General features: G+C 34.7%; 4 protein-coding genes across 7 annotated transcripts; 3 read left to right on the forward strand and 1 right to left on the reverse strand.

The window, feature by feature from the left end:
* Positions 1–21: 21 nt before the first annotated feature.
* LOC145014264 (BRCT domain-containing DNA repair protein) lies at positions 22–4,956 on the forward strand. 3 transcript variants are annotated; one of them, XM_078972641.1, is made up of 10 exons: positions 22–453; positions 1,115–1,345; positions 1,506–2,594; positions 2,742–3,038; positions 3,146–3,342; positions 3,433–3,702; positions 3,784–3,864; positions 3,986–4,094; positions 4,222–4,288; positions 4,529–4,956. In XM_078972641.1, the coding sequence occupies exons 1-10, from the start codon at positions 426–428 to the stop codon at positions 4,614–4,616; spliced, it is 2,457 nt and encodes an 818-aa protein (XP_078828767.1). In that variant the 5' UTR covers positions 22–425; the 3' UTR covers positions 4,617–4,956. The 3 variants fall into 3 exon arrangements, with proteins under 3 accessions (XP_078828767.1, XP_078828765.1, XP_078828766.1); XM_078972639.1 differs by having other exon boundaries at positions 1,506–3,038; XM_078972640.1 differs by having other exon boundaries at positions 1,506–3,038; positions 3,149–3,342.
* A 10,212-nt stretch (positions 4,957–15,168) lies between these two features.
* Positions 15,169–17,749, forward strand: LOC145013868 (Mitochondrial substrate carrier family protein). 2 transcript variants are annotated; one of them, XM_078972210.1, is made up of 9 exons: positions 15,169–15,301; positions 15,643–15,759; positions 15,871–15,932; positions 16,030–16,266; positions 16,403–16,570; positions 16,654–16,703; positions 16,860–16,992; positions 17,074–17,111; positions 17,333–17,749. In XM_078972210.1, exons 1-9 carry the CDS (start codon positions 15,247–15,249, stop codon positions 17,427–17,429), a joined length of 957 nt encoding a protein of 318 aa, XP_078828336.1. In that variant the 5' UTR covers positions 15,169–15,246; the 3' UTR covers positions 17,430–17,749. The 2 variants fall into 2 exon arrangements, with proteins under 2 accessions (XP_078828336.1, XP_078828337.1); XM_078972211.1 differs by lacking the exons at positions 17,074–17,111; positions 17,333–17,749 and having other exon boundaries at positions 16,828–16,940.
* A 598-nt stretch (positions 17,750–18,347) lies between these two features.
* Positions 18,348–19,534, forward strand: LOC145017177 (uncharacterized). The gene has a single exon (XM_078975246.1). It carries the CDS (start codon positions 18,706–18,708, stop codon positions 19,180–19,182), a length of 477 nt encoding a protein of 158 aa, XP_078831372.1. The 5' UTR covers positions 18,348–18,705; the 3' UTR covers positions 19,183–19,534.
* Positions 19,535–19,747: 213 nt separating this feature from the next.
* Positions 19,748–23,457, reverse strand: LOC145017858 (rho GTPase-activating protein 2-like). The gene is made up of 4 exons (XM_078975815.1): positions 22,881–23,457; positions 22,226–22,346; positions 20,429–20,779; positions 19,748–20,348 (listed from the first exon to the last, which is right to left on the reverse strand). The coding sequence occupies exons 1-4, from the start codon at positions 23,228–23,230 to the stop codon at positions 19,848–19,850; spliced, it is 1,323 nt and encodes a 440-aa protein (XP_078831941.1). The 5' UTR covers positions 23,231–23,457; the 3' UTR covers positions 19,748–19,847.
* Positions 23,458–27,421: the final 3,964 nt, after the last annotated feature.

Genomic DNA, 27,421 nt, shown 5'->3' on the forward strand with positions numbered 1-27,421 from the left:
GGCGAGAGGTCCCGAGTTCGATTCTCGGAATGCCCCTTTTTCTTATTCAACTCATTTTCCTATTTCCCTCCAAATTCCCACTCTTTTTCCTCGTTTATCGCTTCGCATCCCCAAAATCCACAACTCAAATTCATATTACAGTCTCTCACCCCAATTTCACTATCATTTTCTATCATTTCATTTGTAATCTTACCTAATCAACGTTATATTCCATGAGTTTATCCTCCAATCTACGATTAAGTTTTCAGTTTTTCTTTTAAACTTTTTAGTCATCACTAGCTTCTCAAATAAGCTTCTACGTCGATTCTTCCATCTTCTGTAGAATAATGCCGGTTTTCTTGTTTCTAATCGGTTTTTGTTGTAGGCGTTTGGTGTGAATTGAAAGAACTGATTAGGGTTTTGGTTTTGCACAAAGTGTTTAATTTATGGCCGCATTGGATGATCGTGAAGCGGGTACATATTGTTTTTCCCTTCTATTGTTACATTTCCCAACAATAAGCATTGGCACACTCGAATATATGATCTAAATATGATGTGTGTGTTTTACTTGTATATCATCTGTTCATTTCTAGCTGTTCCAGAAAAAAAAAAAAAAAAGGAACTACGCTTTGTGATTTGAGGAGGTCAAAAGGGTAGCATTTATAATTTTTGGTTATGCATTTTGAATTTTTGATAGCATAGCTAAGGACTTGAATTTGTATATCAAGTACTTCCAAATAGAATGATTTTGGTGGTGAATAAATGACATTTGTTAACCACATGGTTTGAAGTGAGTTTATTTTCTATATCAGAGGGAGTACTCTGTATTTAGTTGAAATTTCATGGTGGATTGAATTTCAAATCAAATCAATGCTTTTCAGTTTCCTAGTAATGGAATAGAGAATGCTATGGATTCTAGGATACTCTGTATCAGGTTGAGATTTCCAAGCTCAAAGCAATGCAAAGTTCTTAGTTTTATTGTAATCAAGAGAGATGCTATGGATTCTTGTTTAGAATTACAGGGTTAAGAACGATCCATGATTAATCTCATATACTATGGAGCACTTTCAGAAATTGTATTTGAAGGCTCATAGCATGAACTAAGTCTTATGTGCATCCATTCTTGATTCAACAGGCAACAACCTTAATGTAAGTGTTGAGGATGGTCATCTTATTGCTGGGGATTTTGATTTCACCGAAGAATTGGAAAGCCCGTTGCAGAATTTGGATGCAGATACTGAGGAGTTGGATATTTCACATTTTGTTGGCGACCTAAGAGCCCTAATGGTAGATGATAGTGAGGATGAAATTGTGCTGGATAGTGATGATGAAGCTATCTCTGAGCAAAAACAGGGAAAAATAAGAGGTAAGCCAATTAACATATTGAAACAGGCATCTTGCTGCTTTGCAAAACACTCATTAATGTCAAGAATTATAAATCCCATTTGAAATTGTGTTTTTTTGCATCTCTTTTATGTTTATTCCTCATAAAATTTTGACTCATTTGTAGTTATATTTCTTATCAGGATGTTTATGGCGACATGCACAATCCGTTGATGTTGGTTCTTCAGCGGGAAGCAATTTGACAGACAAACTAACTGATAATATTCCCAGTGAAAGATCAGAAGAGAGAAACTTAGTGTCACATAATGAAAATGAATTTGGGAGCTGGGATACAGACACAAGATGTTCAAAAGGAGATAAGCTTGTTAATTTAAATGCCTCTTCTAATAATTTTGAGGATGAGAATGCAGTAGTTGATGAATCTCAAGAACCTGGAGAATCAGCAGAAGCTGATGCATTGAAATTTGTGGATCATTTTCTGTCAGTTAGTGCTGTAAACTCCTCTCCAGAAGTCAAGATTCTGAAATATGATGGACCAAGATCACCTTTTAGTTCATGTGCAAAAGGGTCCCAAAAATTAGCAATGAAGACCAGTTTTATGACCAAAATCGGTTTTTCAACCTTCGATTGGGATAGTGATAAACCTGATCATGGAGGGGGGTTCTTTTTGGAAAAGAAAACAGAACCTGACATACAAAGAGATAAACATTTGAGTGAAAGATGCAAATCCAAACAGCTGCCTAGAAACGATAGCAATGAGAGGGATGAACCACCAGATATGTTTGATGTTGGTTTTAACACTCAAATGGCAGCTGAAGCTATGGAAGCCTTGCTATATGCCACACCTCCACATATTGATGTTAATGAACATACAAGGGTCAAGAATCCATCCAAAAAGTTCTCATTTCCTTTGAGTGCTAACTGTGATTCACAAACCAATGGAATAAGTTTTAAGCAAAAGAGGGTTGCTAACAGAAGACATAAAATGTCTACTTGCTTCCATAATAAAAACCAAAGAGAGTTGAATCTTGAGTTACCGAATCTAGGAAAGGATGAAAACTGCACAAATGGGGATAATCTTATTGAACCAAAGAAGAAGGTACATGAGAAATCTTTGAAAGTTTATAAACGAAGGAAGCAAAAACAAGATGCAGACAAGGAAAACATAAAACCAGATAAGGAAGTTAAAACCTTTTCACCTGTGGCTTCTCGAACTAGACATGGGTCCTCTGAAAAACGCTCACATAGGACTGCAGATGCAACGTATAATGGTAAGCAGATTGATGTACTTCATAAAAGAAAATTAGGTGATTGGAAGTTTGATACATGGAAGTGGCCCAAAAAGAAAAGGACGTGTAGAAATATGATGATACAAAATGCAAAATTGACAAACACCTTAAATGTTCAATCTTCTGTAGTCAAGGGTGGCAATGGTGAGATGGAAGGGAACTTCAGGGAAGCTTCTTTCATGTCAAGTGTAAAGAGGAAAGCACGCTCTGCTTCCATATACAGGTCAACATCTGGAAAGAAACTTAGCAACAGTAAATGTGTTTCAATGAGGATAAAGATGATTCCAAAAACTTTAAACGAATTTGAACACTCATTCGAATCTATACCAGCTTTAGGTGGTGAGGAGAAGATAAAAGATTTATCATCAAATGGAAAGAACAAGACACCATACATTATGAGTAGCGCCTCTAGGACTTCTGATCAGGGTATGCAATATGCATTATCATAACAAACTTTTCACAAATCGCACTGGAATTTATTACTTTTTGTTATCCTTTTTACATCATCAATTTTTAAAAAAGTGTCTATTCAGTAGGTCTACCCCGGAAGCAACTGCACAAGAAAAGCTCTACAAGTTCCTCTCTCAGGAATGAGCTTCCTAGATTGGGAATTTCCGAATCTGCCCCTGTTTTTATGTCAAAGGATTTGAGAAGACGTAGAAGTAAGGTAGAAATCCGTGTGTTGTTCAGCCAAAGCCTTGATGATGATGTGGTTAAGCAGCAGAGAAAGGTTCTCCAGTTTGTTTCAGAAAGCTTTTCTAGATCTAATTTGCTTCAAATAGCTTTTCTTGATCATGAATTCTGTTTTTCTTTGATGAAGATTCTGAAAAAGTTGGGAACTTGTATGGCAACGGATTGCTCAGATGCTACACATTTTGTAGCTGATAGATTTGCAAGAACAAAGAAGATGTTGGAAGCAATGGGTTTAGGTAAACAAATTGTGACACCCTTGTGGCTAGAGAGTTGTGATCAGGTAGGGTGTATTATCGATGAGAAAAATTACATCCTTAGAGATGCTAAAAAGGAAAAACATATGGGCTTTAGCATGCCTGTTTCATTGTCTCGTGCAACAACACATCCACTTCTAAAGGTAACTGATAATGATTCAATATTACATGATAAAAGTTTATATGAATATGCTCATTAATCATATGTGCCCTTAAAATACCAGGATCGAAGAGTCTTCATTACCCCAAATGTAGAACCTGACAGAGAAATGATTAAAAACTTGATCAAGGCTGTTCATGGTCAGGTGTGATCATGCTCTTATTTGATTTTGATGATTCTAAAATTATATATATATAATATAAAAGAATTGCTATTGTCATGCATATGTGCAACTGAAACTAATGTTACAATGAGATGCTCCATAGGTCATGGAAGACATTGAGCAAGCTAGCATGGAGTGCAAGACCTCAGATGATATGTTAATACTGTCTTGTGAACAAGATTATGTATCATGTGTTCCATTCTTAGACAAAGGTATAGATCCATATATTATGTATCAAGAATCTTGCTGTTTCTTGTATTTAGCTGTGTGTTTTTTTATGGCTCCATTAAATGTTAATTTGAAAGTTAGTTGAAAAACATTAAGTATATGTACTTGCAGGTGTAGCAGTTTATAGTTCGGAACTCTTACTAAACGGGATCGTTATTCAGAAACTAGAATACGCCAAGTAAGTAGAAAAAAACTATTATTAGAATAATGATCCTTTTTTTTGTTAACAAGGCAATTTAAAAAGTTACAAATGCTTGATTATTATGCCAATTGGATCCTTTTGGCATATGATTCTTTCTCTAACTTTATCATTTTGATCCATTAGCATTAAAGTATAACACAAAGTGACCCATATTTACACAAATTGGTTGAAATAGGCATAGTAGTGTTATTTATTTAGCCAATTTTACATTTTCAGACATCAGCTGTTCAAGGGGCATATTATAATGAAGCGCTATGCAAGGAAACGGAAGAAAAATGGAAGCGGGGATCTTGATGGTAGTTAGAAGAAACATCAACATCAACATTCTGATGTTTTGTACATTTGTTCTCATATTATAGCGACATGTCAAAATGGCTGTTTTGAAATATGGTTTTCATCACTTTTTGCTACAAATCCCAATTCCCAAATGTCGTTTTGATTCTTGTTGTAGTCGAATGAGGATTTTTGGCATACCTTTTTCGTACATACAGTAAATATGAAATTTAGATGAGATGCCATGCGTTCTAGTAAGCTCGTCCGTTTCCCTTTATTTAGTAGTTAGTTGCCTTAATTTTTTTTGGTGTCAACAAACTATGTTTTTTTTTTTTGTTTTTTTAAGAGCATGCACAACAGGAGATTTTTTTTGTTGGACCTTTTTCATGAGTAAACTTAGACTAAAAAAAGCTTAATTCAGTTTCTACGATAGTATAGCTTTTTCAAGCTGCTTATTTATGTGATCTTGTATGAGTTATCTAATTCTAATAGGTAGAAAACCTATGTGACCCACTGAAGGATTGAAAAATCTTATGGGAAAAAATTGTTAATTAACAAGCACTTTGAAAAAATTTGTGTTTGAAAGCATACATTTTTTGGTCTAGATTTGTGTTTGAAAGCATAAATTTGTGTTCGTAAATTTGACTTTGGTCTAAAAAAGCATACATTTTTTAATCTTTTTTAGAAAAAAAATTACCTTGCCAAACAAAACTAGAATTCCATGTTTGCTAAATAAATCTAGGTTATACTAACTACTTTGCATTGTTTATGGGATTGGTTCAAGTTAAATTGACTTAGCCTGTAGGGAGCAATCCAATATATATATATATATATATATATATATATATATATATATATATATATATATATATATATATATATATATATATATATATATATATATATATATATATATAAAGAATATAGGCTAACATGTTTTGATGGTTGTTTCTTTTTTGTGGCACACCAGAGGCACATGTAAAGTTTAATAAGGATATGTAATTGCGTACCTGTAAATTTTTACCGGTAGTTTTAATTTTTTATATAATACTTTTTTAAAGATAAATACTAACATTGCATCCCTAGCTAAAATATTTGCATACCCATTTTGACTAAATATTCTTCAAAACAAATTATGTTTTATCAAAGGAAAAAAAAGACACCACTTAAAACACTTTTTTTCGGGATCGCTAGGTGTTGACTTTAGGGTTTTGAGAATATAGGATTTTGCGAATTAACCTAAAGCGTAGCAAGTCTTTGGAAAGGCACAGAGCGAAAATTTAAAAGAAAACACGGCGCGACTTTGAAAAAGCGAGGTGCGTCACCACAACACCCCAAGATCCTAAGGCCTTGTGTTTTGGGGGCTATTTAAGGGCTCTAACTACTATGGTTTCCGTAAATCTTACCTCCATCCTCCATAAGTGAAACCCCTCGCACCTCTCATCCATTCTTGGTGTTCTTGATGCATTTGGTTGAGTCTTGAAGAGGAAGCAAGTGGATTATGTCACAAGAAGCTAAGTCAAGTGAATTGTTTGTGTCACTTTCGATATTATCCATTTGGTGTATGGAAACTCCAGTCCCCAAGGTTTCTTGGTGTTGCTTTGTAACGCCAGGTTCTCAGGTAAATTTCTTAAAATATAAAGTGTTTCTTTAATTTGCAAATTAGTCTATTACGTTGGGCGTAATCAAGGTACGTTGGGTGTATCTTAGCGATTCATGGACACAAGATTTTCCCCTGGTACCTGGGTGCATTCGAGTTAGGGGTAAACCCTAAATTTTAGGGTTTGGACCCTATTTAATCGCCTTATGCCCCAAGGTTTCTCTCATTACTAGCCTCCATTATCCCCAAACCATTATCACGAAACCTTAATCCCATTTTAAAGAAATTTGATCCTTGAGTGTGTTTTAGGTGTGTGTTTGGTGCATCTAGAAGAAGAAGAGCTCATTGGATGAGGATTAGTTTGCTTGGAGCTTGAAGATCCATAACTCTCTTCCCCCTAACAAGCTTCTAGAGGTATAAAGCTTCAAACTTTATGACTCCTTCGCTTAGATCTAGATTTAGGATTATGTTTGGTATGTTTCGGTCCCTTGGTTTGGTTCCTGTGAGTAGAAGTTACTCCAGAACTTGTATTGGTCATTTCTTGGTATTTCTGGAGTTGTAGAATCATAAAAATGGCATCTTGGTGGGTTAAGGTCAACCATGCATGAGTTGATGGTCTTAATATGAAGTTATAGTGTTAGAAATGCATGTTGGGACTCTTTGAGCCATGCAAAGGCATCAACTTGATGACTTTATCGTTTAAGACGTTTCCCTTGAGCAAGATATGCGTTTTGGACATTTGGACTTAAGCATTAAGTGCTTAATGTGATTTTTAGCATTTTAGGGAGTATATGGGGGGTACAAAGGGGTACACTCAACATAGTGTGTTTAAGCTCTGATTTCCCTTATGTTGTATAAGCTTGTATGTGGGACGTAACTAGTGGTACATGGGGCGTACTCACCAGAATCCTTCTTAGGCTATTTCTTGGGCTTTAGGTTTTTTTAGGCTTGGGTCATGGCTTGTTACGCCTAGAGTAGGAAAGGTAAACAGGTATTTTACCCTTTATGAAAGGATTGTGATTGGACTTTAGTTGTGACTATTACCCTGATTCTTTATTAGAGTTAGTTTGAATGTGTTCAGTTAAGGAGCCATCATAACAACAACATGTGAGTGTGTGTTTGTGCATCATTTGATTGAGGTGAGTCTTCTCACAATGTTTTGGCGGGTCGAAGGCACCAGTGTAGGCCCATTAATTATTGTTATTAGAATGCTAGCTGTCTGTGTGGCTCTTGCATGTATTGTATGTGTTTGCATGTATACTGAGCGGGGCCCAATGCCAGTTGAATCCTGATGAGTGTGTTAGATAGGGGCCTATCACATGTTATTGACAGACCTGTATTGGGCAGGGCCCAATGTCGGGTAAGGCCCATTGTATGTATGGTATGAAATATTTTGGGGGAACTCAGTAAGCTTTGTGCTTACGGTTTCAATTTTGTTTTAGGTACTTCTGGTTCGAAGGGGAAGGGCCCAGCTTGATCGTAGTGCATCCACCCATGTTTCCACACTTTTATGAATTAGGGATTGTACTCTGATAACTATTTTTACTTTGACATATTTTCGAATGGTTGATATGAATATTTCATGGTTTTGGGTTGAAGTAAAAACGAAATTTTTACATACATTTCTTGGGATGTTACATACTTTTTGGACTTTCAATGGATAAATAAGTGCTTGTTTGTGTCCCTATTTTTCCATGCAAGAATTTTGTAGCATTTTAGTCATGTTTTGAGATTGAGTTTGATTGAGGTATAGCTATGGATAAATTTGGAAACTTTATCCATTAAAACTCTTGTGAGATTCAGATATAAGAGTTATAACTCTTGGTTAAAAGGATTAAGGGCTTAAGGAAAGAGTATGTTTAGAAGAGAAGTGTGCCACACTTTTTGAAGGGTTGCAGCCTGCCTATGGATACATGGCACAACTATTTTGTCTTGTAATGGACGCGACGCGTCCATAGGCTGGCATGGCACATGAGCCATTGATTGTTGACTTTTTTTACCAGTTTGACTTTTGGCCAAACTATGATGAATTTGATATTAGGTGGGTATGTGCTAGTTATTTCGTTACAAAGGCTATTGTTAAGATTCTATTATTGGCATCAGGTGAGTGTTCTTATTATATTGTGTGAGGCATTATATGCCCAATGTGATAGGTTGGTTAAGTATTGTTAGAGTATGATTGTGTATTTAGGTCAATGTTGTAAAACTCTTCGATTTGGCCGATTACTCCTCCGAGTACTCGCTACTCGGCCCCTTACCGATGCGAGTTACAGAATCGTGAGTACTCCCCGATCGGCCCCCTACTGAACTGAGCAGTGTTGTAAAACCCGATCAACTCGGTGATCAATATGTATAATATACTTAAGGATTTATTATTACACACACGTGATTATTACTATATATATATATATATATATATATATATATATATATATATATATCTTAAATTTTTCAGTAATCATTCACGAAATGAGACCATTATGTGTTTTTCAGTTTTTGTGTATTCATATATATCTAATTTTGTTATATATTTCAATCAACTTAATATTTTTACTTATGATTTTGACATATATAAGTTCCCTAAAAATATTTCTACATGAATTACCGAATCCGAGTACTCCTGAGTACTCGCTACACGGTAGTAGGATTGAGCAAACCTAAACCAAGAAACCGACAAAACCGAAACCGAAAAAACCAAAACCAAAGCAAAATCGACGGTTAGGGTTTAAATTTTTTAAAAACCGAAATTAGGTTCGGTTTCGGTTTTTACATAGAAACCAACCCACTAAACCCGTAAAACCAACCCATTTCTAAACCCATAAAACCGACCCCCTCAATCCATAAAACCAAACCATGTACATATTAAAAAAACACAATATTTAATATTACAACCCCAAATGTGGCTACTAATCTGTAAATCGCATTCATCTCTCATTTTCTCACTTAGCGGCAACACCGTTTCTCATCTCACCTCCCCGGATCAAAGTCGACGACGCAAGTACACTCCAGTAGCAGGAGCTCCGACGAGCTCAACCACGTTCCCAAACCGTCGGCGCCACCCTTCCAAGTTCCAAAGCTACTAGCCCGCCATGCCTCCGATGATTCCTTCTCGTTTCTCAGGCTCGTTTTCAAATTCTCCCTTCTAGCTTTTCAGTTTCTCACTTCTTAGTTGCAATTGCCAATCTGTGCGTTGCTTTGCTACTATTACATTACATTTTTATCCCCAAACAGCAAAGTGTTGATGTTGCTTTGCTGAAATATTTGTTCAATTTATGAAACTGTCGAGTGCTCTACAACGACCTAAACATAAAATTATTACACCGATTTTAGTTGTTTGATTATGGATTCGGTCATTTTGATGTTGATTTTGGAATGGCAGGAAACCGTAAGTGTATGGGTTGAACCCAAGAAACCGAGAAACCACCCAAACCGATATCAGAACCCGAGAAACCGAACCAACCAGAAACCGATCCTATTGGGTTCTGAAAACTAGAAACCGATCATTTACGGGTTGGGTTAGGTTGGGGTCCAAAACTGACCCATGCACAACCCTACTCGGTAGTCGGCTGAACAGGTACCAAGTAACGAGTTCTACAACCTTGATTTAGGCTAGTTAGTCTATTTTCCTTGATTGTGTTGATTTTAGGGGATGATAGTCTTGTGCCTACAAGCCCACTAGAATGATAGATGGAAGTTCAACATGTCTTTAGGATGATGACCTTGTGCATATAGGCCCAATCAGGTGTTGACTATGATTTAATCACGGTTGGAAGTTCAATAAGGTTTTAGGATTATGGTCTTATACCTATAGGCCCTTTGAGGTGTTGACTATAAACTGATCATGGATGGAAGTTCTTCAGGTCTTTGGGATGATGGCTTGTGCCTATAGGCCTACTCAAATGTTGACTATGAACCTTGTATGTATGCATTGTATATGTGATGTGATATATGAAATATTGGGATGATGGCTTGTGTCGAGGTTTCCACCAAGAAAGAGGCACTGTGAATTTATTGACTGACCCGACAGAAGCAAGGTCAACCCTTAGATCGGCTTATGTTTTGATTTTTGGAAGGATTTGAGGTAAAATCGCATATGTGGGCCTTACAAGGGTATCCCATCTCGTGGACTTGAGGGTCAGGGGTTTCACGGTGGGACAGGCTGTTACATGCAAGGTCACCAAACATGAGATATTGTGCATGGAAAATCAACACATGTTTATACCATTTGCATTTGATATGTTTGTGTAACATCTCAGATTGTTCAAGTTGGCTTCCTTTGGAATTTGATTTTATGTCACTTTTGGTCCCGAGAGTGGACTCTTGACTTTTTCGGGTACGCGGGGCGTAGCCCTTGTTAAGCTAAATGTAGAGGTCTCCAGGTGCGTACGTTGTGCGTACATCTTGGTATGCTAGGCGTACGTGGCTCAAACCAAAACACTAGTGATTAGGTTTTGTACACTATTTAAACCCCATTATGACCCCAATACTTTCCCTTACCTCAACCCCCATTGTCATTTTGGCCCTCCTAGCTAAACCTAGCTATTTTTGGATCTTTTGAGTTTTTTAGAGAGATTTTAAGCTTCCTTGGTGGTGAAGAAGGTGGTTCAAGAATAAAACTTTGTCTCCAAGATTCTGGATCCACCATTTTCTACTCATTTGGCACCACTTTGAGGTATAAAGCTCAGATTTTTGCTCATGTTTCCTCAAGTTCTTAGTTAGGGCTAGATTTCTTGTTTTTGACCCAAAAGTTTAAATCTTGGTGAGTATGAGCTACTCTAAACCTTTCAAGTTGCATTTCCAGGCATGTTTAGGCATCTCAATTCTTAAAAGTGCAAGCTTTGAGGTTGTTTAGTTCCCATTCCAAAGATAGGATGTAACAAAGGACATAAAAGGCTTGATTTTTGTCTTTGGGCTTCTTGTAGCTATGCATGGGCTTAAAGTTGGCAACGTTATAGCCCTAGAGGTCCTAATGGGTTCAAATATGGGTTTTGGACGTAAAATCTTAATGCATTAAGTCGTTTCATGAATTGTTGCATGGTTGGCGTGTACGTCGTGCGTACTGCTTCCAGTCGAGGTACGCCACGCGTACCAACACGTACGCCGGCCGTCGGCCCAGACAACTTTGTAGTTTTGGACTTTAGTCTTTGGGCCTTATATGGGTTTTGGGCTTTGACCCAGTCTAAGTGCACGGGTCTTAGGGTTTTGTTTTGGACCTTAAATGGATAAGTTGGGCCTTAGGGCCCATCTTTATATTCGGGCCACGAATGGTTGGGCCCAATATGAAAATGGCTAATGGACCTATAACATAGGTGTTTGGACTCGGAGCTTGGGTCCACGAATATGGATTAAGACCCAATTTTGACTTGGGTTATTTGTTAGATAGCGTGAGGATTCTTCTGTACCGCAGCCTGAGCATTTACTAGGGATTCTAGCAGTTAAGGTGAGTCTTCTCACTATAACCATGGGTCTACGGCACCAAGGCCGTCCCATTGTCTGTTTATGTGATATGCTTATTATTAAATGGTACATGTTGTGATTGGGTTGAAATATACACCAGGGCAAGGCCCAATATGGTATGTCGGGTTTAAATATACCCAGGGTGGGGGCCATTGTGATATCTCGGGTTGAAATATACTCCAGGGTGAGGCCCCAGGGCGAGGGCCCATAATTGTGTTGGGTTGGTAATGAACCCTAGGGTTGGGCCCATTGTATGTTTGGTATGTGTTATTTTGGGAACTCGCTATCCATTAGCTTACAAAATTTAAGACTTTGGTCGTCCAAGTCCTTAATACATTGTATTAATCCATTAAGACCTCCTATAAAGAACAAGGAACCAAACTAGCTAAAGGGACCTCATTTGTATGACTTAGAACCCATCCTTGGGTCTGAAAGGACAGCCAAACATGTCCAAAACAAAGCATGCATAATATTGGAACTTTTGGGACAAGAAGAACACCATAAAGCTACCAAAACAAGATCTAAACAATCCAAGCATAAATGTGGAAGCTTTTTACCTTCTGGAGCTTCCCAAGCAGATGATAATCCAATATCTACAAGCTTGTTTTCCTTCCTTGACTTATTTGATGCACTTTTTTCTCCTTTTGGTACACAAATATCACACTTTAAGCTCAAGATGCTCACTTATGGGGTTAGGATTTACTCAAAACGGCTCAAGGACTTGGAGGCTGAAAGAGTAAGGCAAAATGATCCATAATGGTGCTTAAATACTCCACAAATCCTAAAAATTAGGGTTTTCACCCGAACACACGTACGCCCAACGTACATATGTGTGCGCCCAGCATACTAGGGCGTGCCCTAGTACGCTTAGCGTACCTACATGTACGCCCAACGTACTACTCAAGCTCCCAAGAATTACCAATTTGCCACAAGGGCTTCTTAGGGCTAATTCCAACCAATTTTAAGGACCAAAATGACATATTTAAATACCAAGGGAAGGATTTAAAAATACCTTAAAGCCCGGGATGTTAGAGAATTTCAATCTTGATTTTTGTGTTTGTCATGTTATGTATAATTACGTATTAATTAAATAAATTAATTGTTATACTATGTCATCTTTGTCGTGTTTGTTGTTTTTTTAATCGGTTCGTTTTTGTGTTAGTTGAAAAACACATGACAATAAGAAGGGCAGCTGCCATTTGTAGCGATGAACCAAGCGACAACGGTTGGGTTTAATTGGTCTTTGTCCATTATAAGAGACGTTTCATCAATGACATAGCTGGTGTTGGTTTGTGAAATTATAGGTTGGTTATGTAGAAGAACAAGCTTAAGGTCAGAATAGCACGATTGCATTCCAACTTGCTAATTTACCATGGAATGTCAATGGATTTATATAAGCCTGCAACAAAAAAAAATCGTAGAGCAAGTCAAGCTTTTTTTATGGGGCTCCCATAACAGTGATTCCACCCGGTAAGTAGTAGATCATGAATGGAATCGTGGATCTTTCTAATCCGGTGATGATCAATGAACTTGTTTCAAATGGTATGATGGGGGAATGGTCAGAGGACTTATAGTTTTGTAGGATATTTGGAAGTTTCATCGGATAAAACTGGAAAGAGAGATGATGTAGGTTGATGTGGTGCGACATGAAATAAAGAGATATGAAGGTAAGGATGGATTGTCGAAGGCCAGCGACTATTGGCGGTTTCGACATGTAAGATTCAGATGGGGTTACCGACAATAAGAATGAAAGAAAGAAACGTGAAGGAAGAGATGATGAACGGGGTTAAGGTAATTGTTTATTATTTTTTTATATAAATATATTTTGTTAAAAAATTACAAGAATGATCTCTATGGTATGTCAAAACTAGCAAGTTTGGACTCGCAAGGGTGGCACAAAATTTTCATTTTGTTGCGAGTTTAGTCCAAAATTTTCAAAAAAAATTTTAAAGATATATTTTCCCTTGGTATTTTTCCTTTTTAAACTCTTTTTATTATTTACATTAAAAAAGAAAAAAAATACACACCCCCTCCCCCTCTCACTCCGATCAAAGCTTTAGTGACATGTGAAAAATCCGTACAAATGAAAAATCGATGCTCTCTTTCTAGCTTCAATCGGAGCTCTAACGATTGTCAATGGGTTTGCTATCAATTTTTTTGGGGTTTCTTGTTCTAAAGTCAAAATAAGATCTGATGAATGGTTTCTTGTTCTAAAGTCAAAATCAAGAGTTGAAGAAAACACCATTGTAGATCCAACTCCAATCAGGGTTATCGTCTTCAATCCCCATCGTCTCCGCCACCACTAACATTTGATCTCAAAGTCATCGTCACCTGCAGAAAACCCTAATCGATCTGAAGTCGCCGTCACCTAAATAACTAGGGTTTTGTCACTATCGTTTTTTCATGGAGCGCAAAACTCTCCAACTTTGAAGCGTCTCCAGAAAGCTCTGAAAAAATCACATCCTCTTTCTTCCTTTCTCTTTCTACTTGGGTCACGATTCAGAAAACAAAAAAAAAATTATTTGAAGGTAATGGTTTCTCAATTGTTTAAGGTGCAGGATAAGGGTGATGGAGGTGATGTTTTTTGAAGGAAGATGGTTACTGGTTTTAATTGATGGCTTTTTTGGTGTAGCTAAGGGTTCAAATGGAGTAAGGGATGACAACTAGAGGTGGAAAACGACGGTTCGGTGATGTGAGCAAACAGAGGTGGTGGATGATGGAGGTTTACGGTGTAAAAAAATTAAAAACCGAGAACAGGTGAGTGATGACGAGAACACATGAGGCTCATCATCGTCATTGTCATTCATCTTCTACAAACACAGGAGACTCGTCGGAGAAGGATAAGCGACGACAGAGATGGCTCTGGTGGTTTCTTACATTTGAGGTGGAATGTGGCGGTTGCAACGAAGTTTAAGGCTTTCAGATCCGGCTACGTTGCAGAGTCGGCTAGACGGAGGTGATGTGGGTGGTCCGACGAAGAAAATAGTCTCTAGTGACTAGGGTGGTCCGATAAGTGGTTGTAGTCCAGCAAGAGGCGGTGGTCTTGCATCACACACAGAGAGAGAGAGAGAGAGATTTTTTCTTTTTTGTAATATAATAATAAAAAAGGAAAAAACAAAGGGCAAAATATGTTTTTAAAAAAAGTTTTAAAATTTTGATCTAAACTCGCAACAAAAGAAACATTTGGATTATCATTGCGAGTCCAAACTTGTTTGGACCAAACTTGTTAGTTTTGATATATAATAGGGATCATCCTTGCAATTTTGTCAAATATAAAAGAAATAAAAATGGACAAAAAAAAAAGTTATTTCAGGTGGCTAAAGGACTAATCACGCAAGATTAAGCCACAAGGATCAATAACGTAAGTTTTAGGAAGATCATATTCATCAAAAAAAATTAACAGAGATTCAAAATTGTGACATTTAATAAACTACAAAACCATAGTTTTGTCTAAAAATAAATTATGAACGGCAAAGGCGTATATAATGAAGTTATCACTAAACCAAAGGATCATTATTGTACTGATTTCAAAAGTTGCATTTGACATAACTGGGTCAAGGGAGCGAAAATCCAAATAGGAAATAGGAAAAGTAAAATTAACCAGATGCCTGAAGGAATCAACAATGGTTCCTCTCTCCAGAACCCCTCCAATGATTCAGGTTCTCTCTTGTAACCCTTAATTTTTAATGCTAAATCGTAACATATACTTAATTAAAGATTAAATCTTGTTAAACGATCTCAATTTTGCTGAAATTTGGGACTATTTTGGTTGTTTTATGCCTTTGACCCCTTCGTCACGAGCATAAGGTATCGGGTCGTGGTTTCCCATTTTGTTCGTTTAGCTAAGTTTCTGCATTACAGACGAATTTGTGCTTGTGCTTGTGCTTGATTTCATCTGAGTAAAAATCATGTATGATAGGACATCGGTATTTGAAAATTGCTGTAAACATGGTATTTGGATGAGAAAGTAGGGATCTGATTTGTGATTTTGAATATCCAGGCGAAATTAGAATGAAATTCAATCAAAATTGGTATGCTTCCCCCTCCAAAGTTGCATCTCACTTTGGAACAAGTGGTGTTGCTGTTGCTGCAGCCACCGGCATCACACATCCATTAGGTTTCTTCCTTCAAATTTCAATAATTTCATGTTTCACTTGTTTTATATCAATCCCTATATACTGAAATTTGATTTTGATTTGATTTTTTTTTTCTTCCAATTTGTATGTAGATGTACTCAAAGTTAGACTGCAGATGCAACTTGTGGGACAAAGAGGTCCACTAATTGGAATGGTATGAAGAGGTCATGTTGGGTATTATTCATCATAAATTATAAAGATCTGCTTTAACAAGAAGAATTGAATCAGTCATGATGCTTGGGTGTTTACAGGGACAAACTTTTGTTGAAGTTGTTAAGAAAGAAGGAACTCGTTCCTTGTATCTTGGTTTGACACCAGCATTGACAAGGTCAGTTCTTTATGGAGGTCTACGTTTAGGTTTGTATGAACCTTGTAAAAATTTCTGTGAACTGGCCTTTGAGTCCACTAACATCTTCATGAAGATTGCATCTGGAGCTGTTTCTGGTGCTTTTGCCACTTTGCTCACCAACCCCGTTGAAGTTCTAAAGGTAAGCTAAAAAAAAAAAAAAAAAAAAAAAAAAAAACACTTTCTGAACCTTTTAGACAAAACAAGAGGGTCGGGTCGACCCGGAAACACTTTTTTAATCCATATTATTGACTTTTTATCCATAACATATTGAATAGGTGCGTTTGCAAATGAACCCTAATGCACGTAGAGGAGCAATTAGTGAACTGCAGAAAATTGTCAGAAAAGAGGGCATAACAGCTCTCTGGAAGGGGGTGGGACCCGCTATGGCCCGGGCAGGAGCTTTAACAGCATCACAGCTGGCAACATATGATGAATTCAAGCGGGTGAACTTCTAAAAGTGTGTTGTTCTCTTTCACCTTTATATTTAATTCCTGTTATAAATTTTGTTTTTATGGCTATGATGTAGGTCTTAATAAAACGGACACCTCTTGAAGAAGGATTCTATCTTCATCTCATGTACACATACCTACCTTACCTACAATCTTTCAATTTACACGAAATACTTAAATACTATATTAATAACTTGTCACATTGTAAATACATTACATATATGAATTATGATATATGTATTCTTTTATAGCTTTTTCAAACTGTGACTTACATGATGTGAAGGTCGAGTACAGTAGCGGGTTTGGTGAGCACACTGATAACTGCACCTATGGACATGGTTAAAACGCGTCTCATGTTACAACGAGAATCTATGAGTGATGGAGCTTACAAAAACGGGTTTCATTGTACATATAAGGTAACTTCTTTCTTTATGCTCCTTTTTTTTTTTAAATAAATTATAATCACAATTCACAGATGTTGTTGGAATGAATTCTAGGTTCTGATCACAGAGGGACCTCGTGGACTCTACAAAGGGTGAGACCCCCAACAATACTTGTTCCCTTAGCTCCTGTGTTTGTTACACATGACATGACAGAACAGGTTGTATTGTGTCTGGTTTGTGTGTTGAGATTGAGACAGATGTTACCCAAGAAGGTGGGACATGGACTCGCACTCAACTCGTCTGTGCAAAAGACATGAATGCCCTCATTCTTATGTAACAGATGCATGAGGATTTGATTTAAAAAATGTTGCAGGGGCTTTGCAATTTTTGCTCGATTAGGTCCACAAACAACAATCACATTTATATTGTGTGAGAAGCTGCGAGAGATTGCTGGATTAAAAGCAATTTAGTCTCTAAGTCTATGGTAATTTCTTGCTTTTTCCTGCATATTTATTTACATTTTTCAAGTCGAATGCTCATGATCACTAGAAAGTAGAAACCTGGTTGAGAATAAATTTGTAGTATTTTAGACGAAATTTTTAGGGTTATCTCTATGAAGTATGGAGCTAAGCCGAGTCTATTCTTTTGGATCATACTCTCATTCATGAAATTGTATCAATGTAGTAAGAAATAATTTGGTTTGTATTGTGTAGTTTTACTAGATTGAATGTTGTAAATTGTTTTAATTTGATTTTAGGTTCTCTCTATAAATTGCTTTCCAAATTCCAAATTTTCATCGCTTCAGTTTCAACTATTTTATGTTATTGGTTGAATTTAATTTGTTTTCTGCTATAATCGTTTACCGTTTAGTCTTTTTAAGGAATTATAATTATAAAGTTCATGTTTAATTTTTGTGATAAATTTGTTACTTTGTTATCAGTCATCATCGATTATTGAATATTGATTTTTATAATTTTATATGGTAGATATTATTCGAAATTATTAGTAATATATCTAAATATTAAGCAACTTTGCACAAACACTATTTTGAATTTTACTATTTTTTATATCCAAAATCCAATTGTCTGACACCACCACTGATTGAAACCAAAATTAAATAAATGAGATAAAATAGAAGAAGAAAAACCCACCATAAAAACTCAAAAATCTTAAAGAATATTCATGGCAATATCACAATTCCAAAATAATAACCGGGTCGTAACAAATATATATTATCAACTAAAAAACCTGTTCTAAAATTTTTATTCATATTATACACATTTAAATTAATTTTTTGTATGGTTTTCTCATCCTATATTCAGTTATTCACAATTGAAAAAGGACAACGTGGTCGTTACCGCGTTAAGTATTTGTTTACTTTTCGGTGACGGTAAGTTACAAACACGTGATGCCCACGTGCTAGTTAAAGATCCGTGTATTCTTTTTCTAGAACAAGTTACCCGATTATCTAATTTATGGATAATCACAAACATCACGATAAACTTACTTTATAATCACTCTAATTGAGAGGGAAAAAAATATGATCTGCTTTAACTGTATATAATAATCACTGCATGTGAACTTTAATTAATTTTCTCTACCACTCAAAGTCCTCCAACTCCTAATTTTCTATTTTAGCCATCTGCCGCCGTATATATAACTTTTCTAAAGTTTGCCACTTACAGCATTAAAGAATCCAAGTGATTAACAGTACTTGAATTCATTTCCATTGATTCCTTTGAAACTATGGAATTTAATCGGAAGATGAAGAATAGTATGATTGATGTGACACCATTCCTGTTGTTTGAGTCATCTGCTGATTCTGAGGATGCCATCGCAGATGATGTTCTTCGGCGTCATCATTATCATAATCATCATCAAGAAAAACATGAAGAAAAAGAAGAAGAATCCATGGATGATGACGTTGAATCCTGCAGTTATGATCACTCATTCCATGTTAATGTCAAAACCAATCATGATAACCATCATCAAGTTCATGCGTATGGTGTTGGTCATGGTCAATATGATCATGATCATGGCGATGTTTATGATGGTAATAGAGAAGAGATTAATGATGATGATGATGATGATGATGATGACAACAACGATGATAATTGGGGTGAGAGCAAGATGATAGACCAAGAAAAGAGATGTCATGAGTTGTGTGTTGATTCTTCAAGTCTGGATGACAGACAATTCTGGGAAACTTGTCTGGATTCGTGATTTTGCTCATTAAAAAAAGGAAATAAAGAATCCACACAGATGGTTTGGTTCTAACTCAAACTTCGGTGTTTGAGCAGATTGAGCTTATATTTTATTTCCTTTAGTCTTTTTCTTTTTACTCTATATATGTGTTATATATGAAATATGATCTACAATGGTATTTGACTGGTAGGAATGAATCTGTGTTTGATTTATAAACCTTGGAAACGGTTCAAAGCTTTAAATATAAATGTATACATGCACCACGACAAATTACTTGGAATAATCGTATATATGTATGAGTGGCATTTGAAACAATGGCCTTTTAATTATCATAATGAAATTTCAATGAATTTAGACAGTGTGCTTTTTACTTTTTGCTTTAAATTTGTGATAAAAATTTAAAAAGTCGTGGATGTTTAAGAAAATGATGGTGGACGCTAGAAAAAGTATTAAGTATCTAAGGACGACTTGTTTGCTTTTCCCGACTCTTTATTAATAAGTCAAACAAAGCAACCCTACTCCCTAGACCAAGACGAGGAAGATATGTTAGAAGATTCGCATGAAACAGGACATGGCATGCTGGTTTACATTTTACAAAGTTATTATTAAAACATGACATGGCAAGCAGGTTTTGATATGCAGAAACTGCTTAAAAGTTTTTCAAGAATCGAAAAATTATAAGTTCATACATTCCCATTCCCATTCCATCTACCATGTCGGCCTACAATCTGTATGGCGGTTTCAGTTTTTTTAGAAACCAGACTATTAAGACTAGCACCCGATGATTCCTCTTGAAAGTCAAACCCGCTCGTTGGACTTGAACGTTGTGTCACCAGCTGATCCAGTTCTCTTTTGAACCGATCCTTTGCTTTCTTGTTCTCCTCGATTCGTTTCAGAAAATTTTCTTCAATCTCGCTTAGCGATGATTCCGCTTCATCATCATCAGCATCATCTTGTTCTTGTTCTTGTTCTTTGGATGATGATGATGATGATGATGATGATGATGATGGTTGTCTTGGCGGTTCACATCCGGTTTTCATCTCTTGATGATGGTCGGAAGGACACGAAACGGTTGAGGCTCCGGCGGTTGTCTCTTCGCGTTCTCTTAGGGTTTTGGCGATCAATGTCTTGAGCAGGTTCATCACTTGAACGGCGTGCATTAGAGCTGTCAATGGATCCGACATCTAAAATCGAAACCAAATAAACATATAATCAGTGAAATGAGCAAGACAGAAGATGAAAAGGAATTTTGATTATTTACTACCTGAGTCATGTTGGGGGCAAAGACCATGGCGATATTTCTAGCGTTCATTTTGTTAGATTCTTGTTGTTGGGCGACATCAGACATGAGATGAACAGCCCAATTAAGCAATGCAGATTGTGTGGGGTTGAGCTGTTTCACAAGCGCAACGCGCTCTTCCTCTGTGTTGCACTGTAGAACCTCATCGGGTGAGAGGCCATCAAGGACACCGCTTGGAAGCTCCCGGAACCAGGCTTTGATTAAACCCGCAAGACAATGGACCTCGATGTTCTCGGGCACCGTGCCTCTGTTTAGCTGCTCCCGCACCCGCTCCTCTTGACTGTTCTCCGGGTTTATACGGAAAATTCCTTCCGCCTACAAAATACACAATCACTCACTTAATGCAGAAACTGAGAAAAAAACATTTCCAGCTCCATCAATTCTTGTGTTTCTTTGGTTTGTTAGTTTCTAGGAATGGAATCAATCTTTTTTTTATCAAACTTTTATATGACATTCTATTTTAATTTTCTTTTAGGCTTTGTCACAGTTGATCCCTACATTTAGTAACATAGTTATATTAGTTATTAGATTTCTTTTAGGTTTTGAATTTATTTAATTAATTAATTGATTTAATAAACAAAATAAAAATTAATATATTTTATGAAAACATTATATAATTTAAAAATACTTGTCAAAACTTTCAAAATACTTCTTGATCACTTTTTCTAACATTTCTAGGACCAGCTAATTCATTTGGGCGAGGATTAAAAAATATCAAGTATTATAAAATATTGCGGTTAGCCAGTTAGGTAATCTTTTATTATTATTTATTTTTATTTTTTTAACTACATATGTGAAAATTTTATCATCTTTTATAGTTCGGGAAAAAAATACACGACAAATGTTAGTAAAATGATAAATTAAACGAGTTGGCTTAATAAAACCTTTAAGATAGATAAAAGAATAAGTAGTTAATTTTAGAAGGAAAAATAAAACCTTTTGAAAAGGTTAACCATTGGAGAAGCTATTTGATAAAAGAATTTTGTCAATAAAAGGTAATGGAAAAATGACGTGACAAAAGTAAAAAGCTTTTGAGAGGTTAACCATTAGAGATGCTCTATCACATAACAACACAATGTGTAGTTTTAACTCTTATCATATACATTATTTTATCGAAATTAATAAATTTTTATATACAAAATTTAACAAAAGAAAAGCCGATTAAAATCCAAATAATATTTGAATAAAAAATATATGTCCTAGTTACTTTTAGAAAGTACAATTGTTACAAAATCAAAAATCTTCTGAAAGGGATTTGTGTTATAATAATCTAGTTAAATAAAAATGGACTATATTGCAAATTCTCATTCCATTCCATGATCAAATGAAGAAAAAAAAAAAACACCCCATGTTTGTTACACTCCATTCCTTTCCCGATTCCATCATACCAAACACTACCCAAATCCGTGGTATCAATTGGGGGTTGTGTGTGTGGGACAAAACATAACACCAAGACATTGTACTATGTTTGGCTTGCATTGGGTGTTGAGGGACAAAAACTGCAAATTTTTGTCCCATCCAAAAAGTTGAAATAAGTGGACAAAGACTCGCTTTCGATCTCTTATTAATGGAAAAGACGTGAATGCCCTCTTCATATTCATCATCATCATCAAAAATAGCCGTAGAAATTTTGTCCGGACCTATGTAACAAACGGTGTACTAAAGAGGGACAATCCACAGGCACTTTTCATTGTGTGAGATTCTACCAAATACTAATCTTTTTTTGGTATGATATATTGATATATGTAGCAAGTAGCATACCTTTAGACCTCCTTGAGCATATAAACGTTCCTGCATGAGCAACAGAATTGTCGGGACGCTGTTGCCTCTTGAATCATAAGAACACTGCATGGATTCTGCTGAAACCCCAAAGACGCTTACACTACACAACAACAAAACATATGTCAATAACACAATCAAAGTGACCAAATGCAAAAATGTCTCCAACCCACACTTTCAATTTACTGCAATAACATTTTATCGTTAATTTCACATAACAAGTTAAAACCCTAGCTCTTCTTAGTTTGCATCGACAGAGTGTATAACAATGGATATATATACAACTGAATAATCGCTTTTAAAACATTAATCCAACCTGCCCTTGCTCAAATTTTCAGTCAATGGACCCCAATTATTCGACTTTGGATTTCAAATTTTCATTATTTTGCTAGTAATATGAGGGTCCCAATTTGTCATTTGCTGCAATTTCCTTTGACAAATTTGCACCATTTTCTGTTTGTCAATGAACTCATAAACCCTAGATTTCCGACTGTTTACAGAAATTTCAAAACTAACGTAGAAGTGGGTTCCATTCGGAATCGATTTATATGGTAAGGTACACATACGTTTTTGAAATCTAGAGCAAATTGTTCTTAAAAGTGATTAATTAATGAAGAATGGCTAAAAATTATAGCACCTGGCACTGGGGGCTCGACAGGGGATTTCAACTTCAAATTCAACAGGAAGACCTAAAAATCCATGGAATCGATCGAAGGTAACATGAGTCAAATGCTGAACATCGGTTGGCCAACCGATTTCCATATGATGGAGAGTTGCTGGTTTTGTTGATTTTGATTCTTCCCTCTGATCATCAACTCGGCAAGCTGCCATTGATTTTCTTAGAGCTGCTATGATGAGAGCCACTAAGGAGAGGTGGTTTTGGTGTTCTTTTGAAGAACCCCCTTTTCTTGTGTCATTTCCGGCACAACCGCCGCCACATACGGCGGCGCACCCAGCTCCTCTTGGTACAACCACCATTTCTGTCATCAAACAACCCCGTTTCTTTCTTTCAGATATGTCTGTAGCAATGTATCAATCGAGCTAAAACGGGGGAGATTTTGAAAGCGAGTGTTGTGAACTTGTGATTATCATAATCGAGACAGAAATGAAGTTGGTTTGAAATTCCAACTACCCTCTCTCGAAAATAGCCGGCCACCCTTTTTCAAATTTCTTGATTCATCCACTGTTTGACTATTTTCCTTAAACCTGGAATCTTTCCTTTTTATATGGTCTAAAGCAATATTCATAGCCAAATTCAAGCGATTTAAATATGAAAAATGATTAAAAAGTAATATATAATTTAATAAGTAAAAGACAAAAATATTTATATCTTACATCTTACATGAGTTAATAAATTATAGACAAAATTACATAAATGGTCCTCATGGTTGACAAAATCGATCAATTATGGTCCTTATAATGAATTCTTTATACAGATGGTCTTTATGGTTTCAAAATCTTGCAAAGACGGTCCTTTTGACTAACGGCGTTAACTTTTTCAGTTAAGTCCTATGTGAAATGACTTATTTGCCCTTCATGCATAAGGATGCTTTATGTAATATGTTTCTACCATAGGGACCATTTATATAATTTTCTCTATTATTTATTTTTATTTTTTTTATCTTTTTTAATTATATATTTAAGTATTTAGATTTTTTTAAATTTATTGTTTAATATATATATATATATATATATATATATATATATATATATATATATAATATTTTTTAACGTTTTGCTCAAATTATTTTTTCTAATCTTTTTGATATTTTCTTCAACTAAATTTATTAATGTTTTTTATTTTGACGTTTTATTCGAATATTATTTATTTATTTATTTATTTGACTTTATGTTTGAATACATTTTTCAACATATAGTATGTTTATATTTGTTAAAGGATTTCACGACTATTGTAATTATAATCGTAACTTAATTCACTTTCAATTATGTTTTCATTTTTTTCTTTTATCAGGTTATATAATTATTACTTTTTAATTCAAATATTTAACTATATAAGGTTGCATAATTATTATTTTTGTAAACTAATTTATTAACATTTTTTATAAAAAAGTGTAAAATGTTTGTTAAACGTGAATATGATTAATATAGATTAGGTAGACATACGCTACGTTGAGACCGCCTCATAACGTTGCCGAGAACGACCGAGTCATTTCACATTGGATTTAAATGTAATTATTTCGAGTTATTTTATTTTTTTGTTTTTAGTAGTGTTGTAAAAAATTATAATTAGGCCCGTTTAAACTCAGATTAATCCCTAAACGCTACCTGACCGATTAGAGACCCTTGCGTTGTGATTTTTTACAACACTGCTAAAAACAAAAAAATAAATAAATAAATAAATAAAATAACTCGAAATAATTACATTTAAATCTAATGTGAAATGACTTGGTCGTTCTCGGCAACGTTGTGAGGCGGTCTCAGCTTAGCCTATGTCTACCTAATCTATATTAATCATATTCACGTTACACTTTTTTATAAAAAAATGTTAATAAATTAGTTTACAAAAATAATAATTATACAACGTTATATAGTTGAAAAATGTATTCGAACATAACGTCAAAAAAATAAATAAATAATATTCGAATGAAACGTCAAAATAAAAAACATTAATAAATTTACTTGAAGAAAATATCAAAAAGATTAGAAAAAATAATTTGAACAAAACGTTAAAAAATGTTAGTATGTGTATATATATATATATATATATATATATATATATATATATATATATATATATATATATATATATATATATATATATTAAACAATAAATTTAAACAAATCTAAATCCTTAAATATATAATTAAAATAAATAAAAAAATAATAAATAATAGAGAAAATTACATAAATGGTCCCTATGGTAGAAACATATTACATAAAGCGTCCTTATGCATGAAGGGCAAATATATCATTTCACATAAAACTTAACTGAAAAAGTTAACGCCGTTAGTCAAAAGGATCATCTTTGTAAGATTTTGAAACCACAGGGACCATCTGTGTAAAGAATTCGTCATAAGAACTATAATTGGTCAATTTTGTCAACCATGAGGACCATTTATGTAATTTTGTCTAAATTATAAGCATATCACATATGTTTTGCGGATGATCCTTTTAGATGTTCGCATGGTCATATTTCAATTCATTATGCTTATGTTAATGTTATTAAATGACAATTTAATAGGAATGGATATGTAGCTTATTTGTCTTTTAATTGTATTTTTAAATTTTATTTTAGGTATTGTTAGATTATTGTGATATTGTGATAAATTTCAACCGGATAAACTGTTATGGGATTATATATATCATTCATATGTCATTTGGTATGTAGTTTATTTGGTGTTGATATTGTGTGCATAATGGTATCCGATATGAATTACCTCATTGAAATGTAATTATGTAATATGAAAACACAATAAAGTTTATTGACATATTGGATAAAATTGAAAGTTGTAACTTTTATAATTATGTCTATATCTTTGATTCTGTGTAAAACTTTAATTATATGTATATCTTGACAAAACATATAAATTTATATGTATAACCGGCAAGGTTATAAAACTCGATACTCGGTACCTGTTCGACCAAATACTGAGTAGTGAATACTCGGATTCAATAAATTCATGTAGAAATGTTTTTAAATAAATTATACATGTCAAAATCATAAGTTAAAATCATAATTTGATTGAAATCTATAACAAAATTAGATACATATGAATACACAAAACAAAAAAACACATAATTGTCTCACTTCGTGAATAATTACTAAAAAAAATTATGATATATATGTAGTAATAATCACATATGTGTGTTTAAATTACAAATCATTAAGTATATTATACATATTAATTACCGAGTTGATCGGGTTTTAAACACTGCTCAGTCTAGTGATGGACCAGTCGGGGAGTACTCAGGATTCTGTAACTCGCATTGGTAAGGGGCCGAGTAACGAGTACTCGGAGGAGTAATCAGCCAATTCGGCGAGTTTTACAACATTGATAACCAATAGTTAACTTAATGATAATTAATCTATTTAAAAATGAAAAACATTATTTCTTAATTGATTTTCTATTATTAAAAACTCGAATAACTTGTAACATTATCTTTATGAATCTTATTTACTTCATGAATACTTTCAAAATATCGAAACTCATATTGGAATTGTTTTATTCTTTATCTTATTTGTAAATGAAGAACTAAAGGAATAACAACTATTTTAAATCAATATATTGTTTAGCAATCACAGATTTTGCTAATCCGGTATGCAGAATATGAAGCGGAAAAGAATATTCAGGTTGGAATTATATATATATTTGTTGAAGAATACCCATCAACCAAATATTTTAGGTGAATTAGTTCATAGTGCTCATTAATAAAGTAACAGTATGTGATCATGATGCATAATCCACCAAATATAACTATTTTGATCATGGAACATTTAAAATTTCCAACATGGTGAATGAGGTAGCATTAGAGTCAGAGATAGGACGGGTTTTGAGGTGTATTATTTTATATTTTAATGGTTGCGTCTATAATAGAAATGATATAGACATGTTCTTTATAGTTATATATGTTTTGTATATGATACCATATTATAGTATATACAAAATATAAATAACAAAAGATTAAATGCTACCATTCCTTACCTTTTTGTTAACACTATTCATCCTACATGAGTCAAAAAAATCTTATGTGCCTTAAAAAATCCTATATTACAACATACTGAAGATGTTACCACTCCCTTCAACCTAAATGTACTTCAAAGTTCAAACTAGTGACGGATCCTCACTAGGGCCAGGGGCGTGACCCCTTGATTTTTTTTACTTATTAATACTTGTATTATATAAAATGATAGGTTCATTTTTTTTCACTAATTTTATGGCCTTTGTGGCCCCTCCAGTTTATGATATATGACACTGAATCGTCAACTCCAAAATAACAACACAAAAAATCAAGCTTATTTCGTGATAAAAAATTATATATATACAATTAATAGATTATCCGAAAATTACTGAAAAAATTAAAACAAAATCCTAATTTTAAAAGGATATTGTCATACTCTATAAGTAAACCCGGAAAACTGGTACAATTTACATTTATTTAACACAATATTTCAGAAAATATGAAACCTAAAAACTAAAGAAGAACACTGCTGTCAGA

The sequence above is a fragment of the Lactuca saligna genome, chromosome 9 (genome assembly GCF_052625555.1).
Source record: "Lactuca saligna cultivar CGN05327 chromosome 9, ASM5262555v1, whole genome shotgun sequence".
NCBI classification, from domain to species: domain Eukaryota; kingdom Viridiplantae; phylum Streptophyta; class Magnoliopsida; order Asterales; family Asteraceae; genus Lactuca; species Lactuca saligna.